Source organism: Schistocerca gregaria, chromosome X (assembly GCF_023897955.1).
Source record: "Schistocerca gregaria isolate iqSchGreg1 chromosome X, iqSchGreg1.2, whole genome shotgun sequence".
In the NCBI taxonomy this organism is placed as follows: Eukaryota; Metazoa; Arthropoda; class Insecta; order Orthoptera; family Acrididae; genus Schistocerca; species Schistocerca gregaria.
The window spans coordinates 590,619,198-590,636,230 of record NC_064931.1 but is presented as its reverse complement, the minus strand read 5'-3'; the positions used below and the strand labels follow the sequence as shown (position 1 = coordinate 590,636,230).

Sequence of the window (17,033 nt, the reverse complement as noted above, 5' to 3'; positions counted from 1 at the left end):
AGCAGCTCTTCATGCAAGCTTGGTGCAAAAGTGCATTAAGCCCGTTGCAGTTCTGCCCACACTGTGATATGTAGAGAACACTTTTGTTATTTGGTCACATGGAGCATCAGAATTGCATATTAACAGCTTGCTTAAAAATATTCAGTTTTAGTACATATGCTAACCAGTTGAGCCCATCAAATTAGTGATGCAGACAGAACTGAACAAAAGCTGAGAGAGCTTAATAAAACTTTCTGAGCCAAAGGATATGACAGGACAAAAAGGTTCAGTGTTAAACAGTAAGCCAGGCACAAAAAATGAGGTGAAAGAACAACTTCCGTTTGTGTAGTTCTGTAGGCAATGTTTTTTTAAGGAGGCATAGAACCAATTTTTTGGAGTGGCTACAGGATTCATGATTTGGTAGATGAGAAACTTTAAGTCTGATTAGCACCCTCATAGCAGAATATGACCTCAACAGATTGGCACGTGCAGAGCAACTGCATGACTGTGCGCTGCACATCAGGTTTCTTAAAACTAAAGTACGCAACAATCCTGATGCTATGAGGTAAGTGTGATTGGACACTGCCACAAACTGCCCATCCAGAATTGGGGCCGATTTTATTCTGATGAAAAGCAAGAAAAACACAGCCACCATAAGCCTGTCACCTATTCACAGTAGGCTACCAATTATCGACAAGCTGAGTAACCCAATAATACATCCCTTCCCTTTCTTCTGAAATGGCCAGTGATGTTTTAGGACAATAATGTATAAGAAATTAGATGTTGGTGGCCTTAAGAGTCCTTCAACAATAAAATATATTGAAGCACCTTCTTCCTGGCTAAATTAGTCTAAACCACTGCAGCATAGCTGAAATGTTTGACACTTTAGTAGTTTAGCATTTTAAGTATTTTATAAGATGGTATACCAGTATACCCTGCATGATTTTATTGAGGCTGACAATTGCCACATAAGCTTATGTATTTATAGTTATTTACTATGTAGTGGTTTGTTTGTATGAAATGAAATGAAATACTGTGTACTCTTAGACACTGAATTAGCTTTTATTTGTGTCAATGATTACATCTTGTTCTCTGTATCTCTGTTCTATTTATTATATTGTGTATTTTGCAGCTCTCAGCCAGAGCAAAATACAAACCAATTGCAGCCATTGCCCATTCATCCTTTGGAGGAGAAAGGTTGGCGAAACTCTGACAGTGTTCCAAGAGTGTCATTACCAGCAATTCCTCCAATTGCACCTTGTGGAAAGCACCGTTCCAGATCAGTTATCAAGAGTGCATCTGCGACTGGGCTTTCTCTTATGATACCTTCTGGTAAACATTCTTTCTTATGTGACCAACATTATCAAATTACCAACAAATATTTCAGTCATAAAATTTATTGCCTTTGTAGTGTATTTGTCATAGTCTCACAGAGACATTTTTAACTTCGTTGTTTCTTTTGAGACCTGTTCATAACTGTTGGTTTTTTGTGAAATGGAACTGAATTATAGTTAAAAATCATTCTGGTATGTAGGAGGTATATCCCATTTCTGGTACTTTCTATATCAAATGAATCAGTTGTGAATATCTTAAAAGAACACACACACACACACACACACACACACACTCTCTCTCTCTCTCTCTCTCTCTCTCTCTCTCTCTCTCTCTCTCCGGTTACTTGGGGGGGGGGGGGGGGGGGGGGGGGGGGAAGATAACAACTACCACACAGAAAAGTATGTAACAACAGAGTGGTAATTAATCGAGGGGATGCACACCAAACATAAACAGATTAACAACCTATGTGAGCTGAGTAAGAAATATTGGAAATTATTCTGGTGCACCATGTACCTACCGCCATCTAGTGGCTTGTGGAGTAAAAATGTAGATGAAGATACAACAATACAAAATTATACTCCAGTCTTGGTACAGATTATCATATTAGGATCTGACACTTTAGCAGACAGCATAGCAACTTGTCAGTGATATGTGAATGACATGTTAGTTACCAGTCGCTATGGCAGAGGACACAATCATTTAGGTCTCTGGACTGCTCCCTGTATTTGTAGTGAACACACATGCACCACAAAAGTATATTGATGAGGTTGTTCAGCTCCACTTTTTGCCCAACTCTTCCAATCCATTTGAAATAATGAACCTGCCACTATCATAGTCTGCTTCGATCTGCAACTTCATCAAAACGATGGACATAAATGACTGATTAAAATCCAATATGCATAAAATGTGTAGCATAACAAGGATTACAGTTTTTAGAGAGAGAGAGAGAGAGAGAGAGAGAGGGGGGGGGGGGAGGGGGGGCTGAAGTGAAGTGGAGGGGAGGGGAGGGCTAGGAGGGGGGAGGGTGGCAACATAAGTATTGTCAGTGGTTTGTTCTTCTATCAGTGTTTGCATTCATACATAATGTAATGCACACAATTGTCATTATGTTAAGGGTTAAAACTAGCATCTAATATAAATAGGCTCAACCCATCCACTCTGTTGCGCACCTTCATGATGTATTCTAGTACAGTTTGCGGTATGCAAGAGCGGCTATCAGTTGTGGACTCTGTAGCACAGCCTGAGATGCCTTTTGAATAAGTTGGGATTTAGAGAGAACCCAAAGCATTATGAGATGTGATGAGCAATTGTTACCTAAATGTTAATACAGTGATGTGATGCATGGTATAACATTGTGGGCTGTGGGACACACTTACCAAGTGGATGTCACTCATCTGTGGCTGTCAAGCACCTCCAATAAACACATTCAAAGGAATATATGCTTCTAATGTGATTCTGTCTCAGCTGAGAACAGTGACACTACTAAAGTTACCACATTTCACAATTTTGACTTGGTTGTAATATGTGCTACAGAAGTGCCAGTTGGAGCAGGGCACCCTAATCTAAACTGTAATACTCTGGTGAAGATGACACTGCTCCACTGTTTCCTTGCTCAAGCACAGTGGGCAAGACACCACATTTGGTGATCCACGATGCGCCTTTATTTGAAGGGGAAATACGTATGGTGGGTTTCTGACCATACAGATCTCATACAATCTGTACTGAACTTTCGCAAAGTTTGGTCTGTCATTTTGAGCATTGTGCTGGTTTAGTAAACATTGGAGACGTGCCAGTCACACCAGAGAGGACTGCAGTTCATAACGGTTTTTGAGTGAGGTCACATATTGGGACCAGTGAAGGTGAGAGGAAAGTGTGCCATGGTGTGTGGTGGGTGTTTGGTCTTATGGCTATCAGTAGTGGCAGGATTGAAAGATTTCTTTACTTGTTGCACATTTTGTGTCATAGTTTCTATTTTTACATGCAGTGGGGCTTTGAAGTGCCATAGTTTGTATGTTTGTAACTGTTTGTTCCTGTAACTCTATCTGAGCTGTCTTTCCTCCTTCACTCCCTCCTCCCTATGTTCACGATAAATTAATCCAGATTTGTTTCTTTCATTTTTTATTTTTTAATCTCTTATCTTTCTTCCTTATCAGTTTCTCTTCTCTATTGCTACTTTAGCCTGTCAGATATTGTGCTGTTAATATTTTACTCTGATGATTGTCTTTTAGAATACGTGCTGTAAAAATATTACAAAACTATAATGTTTTCTTTTCGACCAGGCCTGCCGCATAGAATACGTCATAGTATGACATTTTGTAATGAATAATTCCACGTAAGGTGCAATACTTTAATTAGTAATATTTCTTCTTTACTACAAGCTTATTTTGGCTATAGGGCCATTAATAATTAAACTGTTGCAGCTTACCAGGAATTATTCATTATAAAAGTATAATGTAACTATTTGGCATGCAGCATACAGGTTGTAACGGAATGGCGTTTTAAAAGATTGGGGGATTGTAGAGGATGAAATGTTGAACATTTTGATACAAGGAACCTATAGCTGGAAATGTGAAATACAGCTTCTGCAGCACCATGAACTTCCTATGCATTCGGTAGGCTAAATGAAACACCAGAATACTATGGTTCAGATAATGTTTATTGACTGTACAGTACAGTCAAATACTGTAAACCGAATCTGTGGCCTCACTACTGTAGAGGAAGCGTTCAATGTGACTACCATTGGCTTTGTTATACAATGTGCAACAATGCACCATGTTTGGTTTGATTTTCAGTAAGATAGTGTGCTCTCATCTGGTGGTATTAAATGCTTTAAAGATGCACTCAATAAGCTCAGGTACTGTCCCTGGAAGTGTTGAGTACACAAGGTACTTGACACAGCCCCCAGAGGAGAAAGTCAGGAGCAGTGAGGTCAGTGGAGCGCACAGCCCATTTGACCGGACATCTCCTTCCAATTACTCTCTGCCTGAAGCTAATTGCAATATATGCACTGGACCGACAGTCAAAGTGCCTTGGAGCATTATCATTCTGAAACCACAAACTAGTGTGCAGTTGCAGAAGTTACGGTCAGGCATTGCTCAGAAAATTCATACACTGTATACCATTTGTAAGATATGATAAGATGTGTGGTCCAGTAAGGTTACCTCCAATAATTCCAGCCCAAGTGTTGACTGAGAATCTCATCTGGTAACTTCTCTGCAGGTACTGTGTGTATTCTCAACAGCCCAGTGATTGCTGTAGAAACTTAATTTCACATTTCCAGCTATAGGTTCCTATCATCCAAATTTTTAAAACGTCATTCTATTACTCCCTGTGTAAACATATAATACAACAAGGTGAAGTGGCAAGTAGATCACTACCCAGATTAAATTGCAGTATAATCTTGTTTCTGAGTGGCTTCCTCAATTTGCTGTCACTGTTCCCATTCTTTTTTCCATTGTCCCATTCTTCATTCCTCTTTCTGTCCCATAAATTTCACCTCAATATGCTTTTACCTCGACATCCAAAACCTTCAGAAACAAAATGTTTATTGCATATTTGTGTTATGTGTTTCACACAGTTACCTAGAATTTTTTTAACTGTGAGTTTGATCCAGGGTCAATTCAGGATTCAGGATACATGACTGTGCTCACAGTCCCTGTCATTGCTGTGCCCATCTGTACTGCTCCCTCCTCTACCTTCCCATCAATTAACTCTCCACCTATGCCTCTCTTGGTGCCCTTACGTCTGCCTTCACCCCTTCTTCTACGTTTCCTTTTCCATGCTTTTAAGTTGGTCTCACTGCCTACCCTCACCACATTTTTCCAATACTTGCCATCTTGTAGCATTTCCAGTTGACAACAACTACCAGTTAGTTTTAACACCATTGTCTGTGCTTCCAGAAGAATGTCACCCACAACCAATTCAGTCCCCTGGTGGATCAAGCACTGCCAGTTCACGGGATACATCTCCTTGCCGAGAACTGTCACCTCTTGTTACAAGCCTGAAACCACCAATTATTATCCGGCGTGGTCCTCGTGGATTTGGTTTTACTGTGCATACTATTAGAGTGTACTACGGTGACACAGATTTTTATACAATGCACCATTTAGTAATGGTAAGTGTAATTCAAGTAAGAGAGAGAATTTTAAAATCTGTAAAATGTTTGGTTATGTGCTTTCAGTATGTATAGTTTGGTACCTAATGGAGTGCAATAATATTTTTTTTTACTATGTTGAATGAGAGAGAAAACATGAGGAAGAAAATTATTATTAAATTAATGTTTCAGGCTGCACAATAAACAACTCTTGTAAACCCATCCCAGTTCACTGCTATTACTTTCTACAATATTTATGAAGTGATTTTTTTAAGGGTTACTTGAATCATATACACATCTTTCCCTATTTTAATTCTTTCTTTCGAAACGATTGCTTCTCTTTTGCTTTCAGTGCCTACCAAGATCTTAGGAAGGAGGTAGTAGACCGAGAATCGAGATAGATGTAGAGCAATAACTAATTATCATTGTAGCCCTGGATCTTGCTAAATCAAAGGGTCTGTTAGAAGCATAATTTTCACATACTCAGTTCAAAGAATTTTCTGTTGATGTGTGTGAATGAGTGTGTGTGTGGGGGGGGGGGGGTTGGATGAGAGACTATTATGAAACATCCATATAAGTTGACATGTAGTGCCTCGCAATATGATCTGCAACAAATTGTAAACCTTAGTAGTTTATTTTCGGCCATTTATATTGGGTGGACAGCTGGTTAATGGTTGTATCCACATAACAGTCTCCAGTGGAACTGGTAGGTGGTGTATCTGATTTCATAGCCACATGCATCTGAAGAGATACTTTTCAAAGAACTGAAATAACATGGACCTGGAAGTTTGCATGAGCAAGGTCTTGCAGATGGGACTTGGACAGTTATGATGCATATGGTAGGTGCTGGAAGTACAAATGGCGTAGGGCTGGACCATCATATTTGATACTTGTAGATTAGGTGACTGGATAATACCACTGAGGGAGAGGTGAGAAGGATATTTTTGCTGAGATATTCCTAATTTCATCACACAATAAAAGGCAGTCTAAGCTGTGATGAATAGTGTCTTCCAGCTGTTCCAGTACTGTTGATATTGGATAATGAGAAGGCTACCTACTTGTAGCTCGTTGATGGATATGATTGGAAGATTTGTGATATGGTAGATTATGGCCCCTGAGATTCATTGTGTTTCAGTTTTAAGGTTTGGTTGACTATTAAATACCTGGGAAAGTCCTTTAGTTTACTGGACGAAGGAGTGATCATAGTTGTGTATGTACCACGCGCAGGTGGTGGTAGAGATTTTTTGATGTGGAAGCGATAGAAGCTATCAACATAATGGTGGTGGCGGCAGTGACGGAGCGGAGGTGGAGGGGGGAGGGTAGGGGCAAGGTCCACAGGTTTGATAAGAGCAGACCTTTTAATGGAGCCATCATAAAGCAAAATTAGATGTCTAGGAAAACAGCTTGTTAAGTTGAAGATGACCAAGTAAAACATACACGAGAATGATGTAAGGCTGTAGAAGGAAAAGAATGGAGTGGTTTAGGCGTAGATTCTCATAATGAAAATATTGTTACTCAACTTTTACCAGATGAGGAGTGTGTAATTTGGGTTTTTAGGGTGGATTCCACAAGCTGGTCCATAGACAGCTTGACATATGAGTGAGTGCCTTGGCTGTGCTGCCAGTTTACATATGTTCCTCTGAAATGTGTAACAGTCTGTGACAGTATACTTAGGCTCAGTACGAGGGGCGTTTGAAAACTCTGTGCAAAGTCCGAGAGATGGCACCACTGTCGCGTATTGAGGTCATATTTAGTTAGTAGCATCTTTGGAAAGAACACACACCAAGTTTCAACCATATTGGTCTATTTCTTTGTGTTTGGCATTCATGTGAATCGAGAAAGTTGAGTGATTGTCAAAAAATGGATGAAAAAGAATTTTGTGTGGCGATTAAACATTACTTTATGAAAGGCAAAACGCCTCAGGAAACTAAAGAGAAGTGTGATAAAGATTACGGTGACTCTGCACCTTCGATTAGAACAGTTTATAAGTGGTTGCAAAATTTTCAGAGTGGCCATATGGGCATAAGTGATGGTGAACCTTCTGGACGCCCTGTGGATGTCACGACTCCAGAAATCATTGATAAAATCCATGATATGGTGATGGGTGACAGAAGAGTTAAGGTGCATGAGATTGCTAGTGCTATGGGCATCTCGAATGAATGGGTACATAATATTTTGCGTAAACATTTGGACATGAGAAAGCTATCTGCAAGATGGGTTCCACGATTGCTCACGCTTGACCAAAGACGGAATCGTGTGAATTGTTGCAAGGATGGTTTGTAGCTGTTCAGGAAGAATCTGCAGGACTTTAAGTGTCGTTTCATCACTGTGGATGAAACACGGATACAATACTATACTCCTGAGACCAAACAACAATCTAAACAATGGGTTACCAAGGGAGAATCTGCACCAAAAAAGGCGAAGACCATTCCTTCGGCTCGAAAGGTTATTGCGACTGTCTTTTGGGGTCCACAAGGGATAATCCTCATCGACTATCTGGAAAAGGGTAAAACTATTACAGGTGAATATTATTCATCGTTATTGGACCGTTTGAAAACCAAGCTGCAAGAAAAACACCGATGATTGGACTGCAAAAAATGTCCTTTTCCATCACGACAATGCACCAACACACACTTCAGCAGTTGTGGTCGCAAAATTAATGGAAAAAGGATTCCAACTCATTTCACATCCCCCCTATTCTCCAGACTTGGCTTCCTTGGACTATACTATTTGTTCCCCAATTTGAAGAAATGGCTGACTGTACAAAGATTTTATTCAAATGAAGAGGTGATTGCAGCAACTAATAGTTATTGTCAGACTTGGACAATTGCTATTATTCAGAAGGGATCAACAAATTAGAACAGCATTGGATGAAGTGTTTAAGTCTAAAATGAGACTACGTCGAAAAATAAAAAAGGTTTACCCTGAACACGGACTTTTCAAAAACACCCCTCGTACAGGGGTTGGAGGTGAAGTGACCAGTTACCATGAAGACACCTGAGATGGGTTGATTTGTGGACTTTAGTAATCATATAGTAGGTGAATGTGCAGAAAATGAGGAAAAGGACTTGCCTTTGTGAGAACTTCAGCCTGGGCAAGGAAGTTCTTGTCATTGCAGACATGCTGTCCCCAGGTGGCCAGGCTGTATGAGAGGGATTCTTTGGTGTGGAAGAAATGGCAGCTGTTGAAATGTAGCTACTGTTGGTGGTTGGTGGGTTTAATGTGGAGAGAGTAGTGGATGGAGTCATCAAAGAGGAGGTGGTCGATGTTCAGGAAGGTGGTGCAGTGGGTGAGGAGGGCCAGGTGAAAAGGATGGGAGAGAAGGTGTTGAGATTTGAAGAAATGAGGATAGGTTGTTTTTGTGTGAGTCCAGATTATGAAGATATCATCAGTGAACGTAAACCAAACCAGGGGTTTGGAAGGCTAGGAAGGTTTCCTCTAGATGACTCATAAACAAGTTGGCATAGGAGAGTGCCATACTGGGTGCCCAAGGCTGTCCCACAGATTTGTGTGTATACTTTCCGTTCAAAGGAGTAGTGGTATAAAGCTAGTAAGGGAATGAGAAAAGAGTTTGGAGTCTGGAGGACAGTGGGAGAGGTAGTATTCAATAGCGGCAAGGTTATTTAGACGTGTTACTTGAAGTTCAAAAGGCTTTAAGCAGAGTTTGGAGAGTCTGTTGGACTTCTGGGATGGGCTCAACCTTGCAGAGTTTATTGGGGGAGGAGTCATAATATTGTCGATATTCAAACCTGGATTTTCCATTGTTTGAAATCATCTCTAAAGGTAGACAATTATATGGGGTAGCCTCAATACTTTTTGTGCAGATGTTTGTAATAATTGTACACATTGACCATTCATGTGATGTGTAAGATCTGAGCATGACTAGTGTTGTTGGAATCCAAATTGAAGACAAATTGAGTAATTAGTGGGTTTGTAAACAGTATGGAGAAATGTGTGAAGGGTGCTGAAATGTAATGATTTTGGTCTCAGTGCTTTAATGTCAGCAGCTCACATATAGTTTTGTGTGTACATATAAATATAATTATTCTGTTGCATCTTTCTTTATGGTACAATTTTGAACTGAATTGACTGTATATCAATAATTTTACTTATAACAGATAAGAAAACTATTGTAAAACAAAATTGATTTGTTACAGGCTGTGGAAGACAGCAGCCCAGCATTCGAGTCAGGTGTTCGCCCAGGTGACTTAATAACGCACATAAATGGTGAAGCAGTACAAGGACTTTACCATACCCAAGTACTGCAGCTCGTATTATCTGGCGGTGACCATGTGACACTGCGTGCAACTCCATTGGAAAATACCTCAATTCGAACTGGTGGTAGGCGTAGAGAACCTGGCCAGAGCCGCTTGGCACGCCATGCTGCTCCCCATCGTCAACAGAGACATCGCCAGAAGAGGGATCATCCTGACAAACGTCGCAAACCATCTCTCTTCCGCCGCATTAGCAGCAAGCGTGCTTCTGCTGAACTGCATCAGGTGACATACAATTTACTGTCAGTTCATAAGGCATAAAGTGGAACGTGCTTACCCCCCCCCCCCCCCTCCCCACATTTAGACATGTTACTTGAAGTATTAAAATTCTGGAGTAATCATAAGTAGATCTGGTTATGTTGTGCAGGTGTAATTACTAGTATAAGATATGCTGATCTGATCTTGTTTCCTAATCATCCCCACCCAAAAAAATTTTAAAAGACTGATACTAATGGATGGCTGGTTCATAATAAATACTGTGGCTAGCTTCTTCCTTGTCTCTTTTCATATATAAGATATGCTCTTTATTAACAAATGTGGTGTTTGCTACAGACAGTTTAAAATAGTGCTAGTAAAAGAATTTTACAGACCAGTTTTCTGAGCTATTTTAAACTAATGGTAGCAAGATAGGATTCCATCATTAAAGAGTAAATATTTACAGGGCTAATGAAAAAATGGGATAGGCTTATAAAGGTTTGCTCTTAAAGGTGAAGTGTCCCTACAGTCACTATTTATATAAATGTTTTATTAATTATTTCATTTAAAAATTTGATCATTTGTCTTATTATATGTAATTTGACAATGGCTTCAAATAGTTGGGGGTTCTCTAAAGGTGTTACCAGCTGACTAGTTGTGCGCCTGGAGAAGGCAGATGTACCATTGACAGTGAAATACTATGTTCCTTAATTGTACAAATGAATGTACTAATTTTCAGGGTATGTTTCAATAATATGGTGCTGGAGAAACATTATCTTCTCTAAATTCACCTTAGTAAGAATTGCATAGCATCTGAAGAGTGAAATGCTATTGGGACCATTTAAAGTGGGGGTTAGTTAGGCAATTCTTCAGTGACATGTACTGAATTAAGAGGTGAAACAAATATTGCCATTGCAAAGATAAATCATAAAATATAGTGTTTGTTTGGTGTATTATAGATGTTGATAAAAATTAAATGATATTCTCATAAAAAGTAATTTATTGAAAAGTTTAATGTAATCTGATGCCAGTTTTAAAGTCATAAGCTTCCTTCATTGTGTTATATTGGTACCATGTTAGGAACTGTCACAGTTCATGCAGATGCATTTAATGTTCCAAAGTATCCAATTTAAGATATCTGTATTACTACAAGTTTTGCTTCCACAGGCTCCATAATTGTGTCAGCACAAATACCAGATAAGTTTATTCATAATATTTAGTTTTATTTGTGTTGAGTTGTCTCTCAGTATGGGAAACGACATTGGGGCAGCAGCATTAACTTAAGTAAGTATAGATCTGCTTATTGTAAGCTGTGCATTAGCATGACATTTGCATGTCAGAGAAGCTGTAATACCATAATAATATTTGTGTATTTTATATGCATTCTTCACTTTTTCTTCACAGCCATTGAAAATATCGAGCCCTCTGTCAGCTCCGATCATTCCAGTTGACTGTAAACCTCAGTTCAAGGTACATATTCTCCTATATATTTCAGTGAAATTTTCTCTACTTCCTTCTAACAATAAATGTCATATTTCGAGCTTAGGCTCATTACATTAATAAACATTTTGAAATCTTTCTTTGGACTTCGGTTAAAGCAGTCTACTTCTGCAGTGGTACTAGTATTAGCCTGTTATGTTTATTATTCGGTTCACTTTGGTGCAGTCATTCAATGCTGAGAGGTTCAAATTACGTCGTTGTATGGAAAATGTATTCCAAAGTGTTATATCATAGCTTCCAGTGACAACAGGTACTGAACAGAGAGCCAATCTTCATAAAAACTGTTCTGTCGTTCACACTTATGCTTCACAGTGTACAGGATTTATACAGAGGTACTGACAGGGATCGAATTCCCCTTTAAACTGTTGTGGTTGGTAATTCATTAGTGCAGAAGAGACGTCAAGTATAATAAGTGAAACAAATATAGAAATAATTAGCTTTTAATCCATAAAGACAGCTTTGCTGAACAGTGTGTGTGTGTGTGTGTGTGTGTGTGTGTGTGTGTGTGTGTGTGTGTGTGTGTGTGTAATTTTGTGTAATTTGTAAAGTAAATCAAGCGCAAATTGAATATTTATTTGTGCAGTAAGTCACTCCGGTAAATTGTTGGCGCACAGATTATTTTGATTCAAAAAGTATGTCATTAAATGTTCAGAAGCTTTTAATGTTAGTAACACACAGCCATTATCCTTTGTCCATGTTATGGACATTACAGGGAAAACCTACATTGTTATTAAGATGCCCCCTTGCACTTTATGTATTATGTATGTACATAACTGTCTGGGACTTTTTTATTATCCAATAATGATTTATTATCTAATAAAAACCGGTGATGTAACTGGAATTGATAACTGTTTGGGAAGTTGAAACTTTTGACTTAATTCCAAACATCATAATCGATGTTTTTGAAAAGCCTGCAGCTGTCATTCATTATTTAAATAATGAAATACTGCACTAGTTACGTATTTTTTCATGATCAGCATGATGCGTTTCGAGACTTTTTCTCATTGTCAAGTTCAAATATGTACATAAGTATTTTGTATGGTGTTCGAATGTGTGTTATTCTGCATCTGTTATGCTGTACTCATCTTTTTGAGGTTATCAGGTACTGTGCCTCATCACTTATTCAGAAAACAACACACACACACAAACACATGCAAATTATCACTCACATTGTTTGTTTGTGTAACATCACAACAAATACATATGTAAATAGTGCAATTGACAACGAGAATAAATTCTTGAAACACGTTTTGCTCAGCATGAATACAATACTTAACAGGTGCTGTTTTACACTAAAAACATTTGAGCAGCACAAAGTGAATGATGGTGTCAACTAGTGCTCTGCGTGGCCTTACGCCGAAACACGCTAAATATGGTTCGACAGTAGTGTCACGATGATCACAACAATCACGAAACTGCATTTGCACAGTAGAGACAATTTGGAAATGGTTGTAATTGGTCATGATATCTTCATTTGAACAAACCTAGTTACTCCCATCAGCCACCACGCCATGTAGAGCTAGGCAGTGGCGGGAGATATGTCACAAATTGTGACAACTTTTACTCGTTTACCCATTCAAATCTACTGAATAGAGTGCCCTGGTGTCAAGAAACTTAACCACTTAATATTTGTTAACACTACTGGATGGCCAACATTATGCCAGCATCATATCTTCTCCACAAACATATTTTCATAATGCGTAAATCGCGAGAAAATTTTAAACATGTTGACTCAAAATCAGGTGCAACTTAACATTGTGGGCATAGGAAATGCAAGTGTAAATGTGAATCATTGCTAAACAGACTCTCTCTACTATGACTAGTTTTCAACTTTGAGTCACTATGAATGACTACTCAAAGATTTTTGCCGATGTTAATGTTTCCAGTGATTTATCACCAAAAGTGATAATGGATCTTTCTACTTATTTATTCTGTGTGTGTTACATTTTTTTATGTTGATTGTCAGCTACGAACCTCTGCATGGTGTGTTGATCCTCTGCAGGTCTTCATGCATTTTGTTTCAATTTTAGGCTTTGCAACTTCCCTATATGCAACAGCATCATATGTAAACAACTTCGACACAGAATATAGGCCCAATGACTAAGCTCTGCCAACAGTCTTTGGTGATTTCTTGTGAACATTTCTGGTTGGAGCTCAATAGTTATCTCCCTATACGTAGGTGAAACTGAAGGCATTTAGGTTACATGGACAGTTGAGTGGTGCAAATAATCATAGTGCCAGAGGCACCAGACTTGTCAGTCATAGCAGTGATGACACTCTATGCCTCCTTTTATTGCACTATTCCTGAAGCATGGTATTTTGCATTCAGTGTATATTTGTCATTTCTGATGCCATACTGAGTGTCCTTCATATCATTTTTGCATATGTTAACACAAACTCTTTTGTTTAACATTTGCTCATATAGTTTAATAAGAAAATTTGAAAGGCATATGGGTGTATAGGATTTTGAGTGGATAGAATCTTTATTTTCCACCATTATCAGGAATATTAATGTCATAGATTCACACGTGTTTCAAAATTATCATTTGACAAGGCATTTGTTGAACAATTTGCTAGTGCTGATAAAAAGGAATCAAGAACATGGTTAAATGACCTGTAGATGGCAAGTTTGGGAGCACCCACTCAGCATGGACCAAGGACATTAACCATGTCCTTTTTTTACAGGAATTATATCAGCCTTAAGTGATTCAAGAACTTAATGGAAAACTTAAATGTGGATGATCAGATAGTTCTGAACCACAGTAGTTTTGATTTCAAGTGTGGAGCCTTCACCACCACCACACTTTGCTCAGTGCTTTGTGGGGAAACAGTGACTGCTTTCAAGATTTTAAATATAGTTGTATGGAAGCTGTCTTTACATAGTGCCTTGCTTTTCAGTATGTGGAAGCTCTTTAACTACTTGATTGTCCACTGCATTAACAGTTATTGTTTTTATATCTGCCTCCCAGTAGCAATCTGATATTGTGAGAACTAATGGTGACTGACCTTATGGGTCACCTGTTTATGAGGTTTACTTAGCAGATTCATCTTAAAGAATTTTCTGTTTATTTGCATCAGCAGTCCTTCAGTATTTTAGGAAAGGCATTTTCTGCTTGGATTGTGAGTAAATCAATTTAATTAACAATCACAATTTCAGGTATTGTGCTATTGTCTGTCTCCAGACGTGCCCAATGAGGTGCACTGCAGACTCCTAACCAGATGCCGCCCCCCCCCCCCCACCTACCCTCCCTGCCAGTCAGCATTGTCCAATAATCCACCAGACAACATTCTTCATACCCATCATCCACACCTATGCAAAACAGAGATGGAGCTTCAAGGCAGCTGGACTGAATTTTACAAACAAACAGATGGCAGCATAAGATGAATAAACCCACCTTCAACAACAACAACGACAACAACAGATTCATTGGTGTACTGAAAGTGCAGCAGAACGATACATGCCAATAAGTTATTGTAGAGAATAAATCCCTGACTGGAATGAAGAAAGTGGAAAGCTTATCAAGGAATTCGAATACTGTGGTGACCCTGCTACTGTTTCCGACCTCCTGCATTCGCTAAATGAGAGCAGACAAAACAGGTGGAAAGAAACAGTAGTTTCCTTGGATCATACTCCAGCAGGAATGCCTGGTCCTTCACACAAGAAACACAACCGCATGTAACATAAATTTAAATGCTACAACTAATTATACATGATCTTCACCTCCCAGTGAACAAGAGATGAACACACCAAAAGTTAGACATCTCTTAAAAGTGATGATACAGTTGGCTACACAAACATTTGATTTTTCCACCTCATTTCAATTGGAAGAGACCGTAGAAGCTATAATGAACATGAAACCTATGAAGGCAGCAGGCATGGATGGGATTTACCGTGAGTTTCTGTTGCACTGATGTCTTGCTACTGTCAAATGGATAAACACGTTTCCAGATATCTTAGTCAGGTCATCTACCATCTCTCTTCAAGAAAACTAGGATCATTGCTGTACAGAAGACAAACATGGGTTTTTTCTTAGATTTAACTGTGTGACTGACAAACTCCTGCTTGAATTCATCAGTGTCATTCCATGTCAGAAACCAACAACTCTAACTGGTAACATGCTAAACAATAGCTACTTTCAGGTGTTCCCAGGGAACTCCAAAAACAGAGGTCACAAAATAAATTATAGTATACCCCCAAGGTTCTGTTTTGGCCCCCACTCCTTTTTCATTTGTATACATACGACCATTCAGAAATAAAATCTGGAACGTTGTGTATACTGATGGTATTGCTCTGATTGCTCAGGATCAAAGCTTTAGGGAAGTAGAAACAACACTAACATCAAGCCTGAAGATGTTGTATTACTACTTCAAACATAACTCTCTGTGACCAGTTGGATCAGCTTTCCACTTATAAAACAAACACACCAACTACAAACTTATCATCACATTTAGAGATCAGACTCTCTGATATTGTAACTCTCCAAACTGCCTAAGTGTGACCTTAGACAGGTCTTTGACATACTGCAGTAGTTAACAGGAACTGCCTGGCTGCCATTGCAACAGTCTTCAGATCTATTAATATGGGAAATCTTAAATCCGATTGTACAGCAGCTGTTGGATTTTCAGGAAGAAGAACAGAAATCAGTCGGTAACTATCTGAATTTTATTGCAGATCGATTTTAGCTTTAGAATAGTCATCGTCTGGGCTTGGTGTTACTTGTTTGTTAATACACTGTATATAGGAAGCTATATGCTGGTTGGAGTTTGCGCTACTCTGTAATTGCAATTGGTATGCAGTAAAATTCAGATTATTTGCGACTGATCGCTGTTCTTCCTTCCTGATTCCTCAGGCCATCAGCTCTAGCTCTTTCATACTCAATCACAGAATACTGCTGTTGCACCTGGATAAACGGTGCGTACAGTAAAGTAATACACATGCACTGCTCAATCAAGGAATTTGCCTCATCACAGGGTGTATTCGTCCCACAAACACAAATTGGCTACTGGTACTTAGTAATATATTACCACCACCCCTAAGATCACAGCCTTTGCTGAATGTGTGGACAAGAATAAAAAAAGCTAACGAGAATTACCAGTTCATTCAGAAACTTCGTCATCAGACCTCAGTGACTCAGGTCTAGAAAAGCATTGCGGCAGTCAGCCTGCAGGTCACTAACTTCAATAAGCAAGAAGTGATGACAGGTGGAATCTTCCCTGAAATGTCACCAATTAATCAAAACTACCTAGGAGTGACTAGCAAGTTTTCATCTATCCTGACTACACTGTGGCATACTGACTCACATCAGAACTGACCAGGGCACGTGTGGCGCATTGTTACATCAGTGGGGATGGAAATCCTCCCCTGAACGTGACTGCAGTGAAGAGCAGCACACAGTAAATCACGTAACACTTTAATGTTCCCTCAGAGCATTTAGAGGGACAATTGAAGACCTTAGCAGTTTGTCTGCTAAAGCTTCTGATTGGATTTCAAACCTGGACTTAGAGCTATGAACTCTGGACTGATCATCATACAATAAATAAATAAGCTAAGTATGAAGTGCATCAATGTGTGTCCACTCCTTTTAAGAGGATATTGTCCTTGTGTCAACAATATTTCTGTGTTTCATGGTATATACGTAATAAAACAGAGTTCCTTG

The 17,033-nt window shown here is 39.1% G+C and overlaps 1 protein-coding gene across 4 annotated transcripts in view; it reads left to right on the top strand.

Moving 5' to 3' along the window:
* The window catches only part of LOC126297668 (microtubule-associated serine/threonine-protein kinase 3), a 245,718-nt gene that overhangs the window by 180,279 nt on the left and 48,406 nt on the right, over positions 1-17,033 (top strand). Inside the window, exons 18-21 of one of the 4 annotated variants that reach the window (XM_049988765.1) lie at positions 1,112-1,311; positions 5,214-5,428; positions 9,565-9,906; positions 11,281-11,346. In XM_049988765.1, coding sequence (XP_049844722.1) covers positions 1,112-1,311; positions 5,214-5,428; positions 9,565-9,906; positions 11,281-11,346 — 823 coding nt within the window. The remainder of the gene's footprint in view (positions 1-1,111; positions 1,312-5,213; positions 5,429-9,564; positions 9,907-11,280; positions 11,347-17,033) is intronic. The other 3 variants (XM_049988766.1, XM_049988768.1, XM_049988767.1) reach the window with 3 other exon arrangements.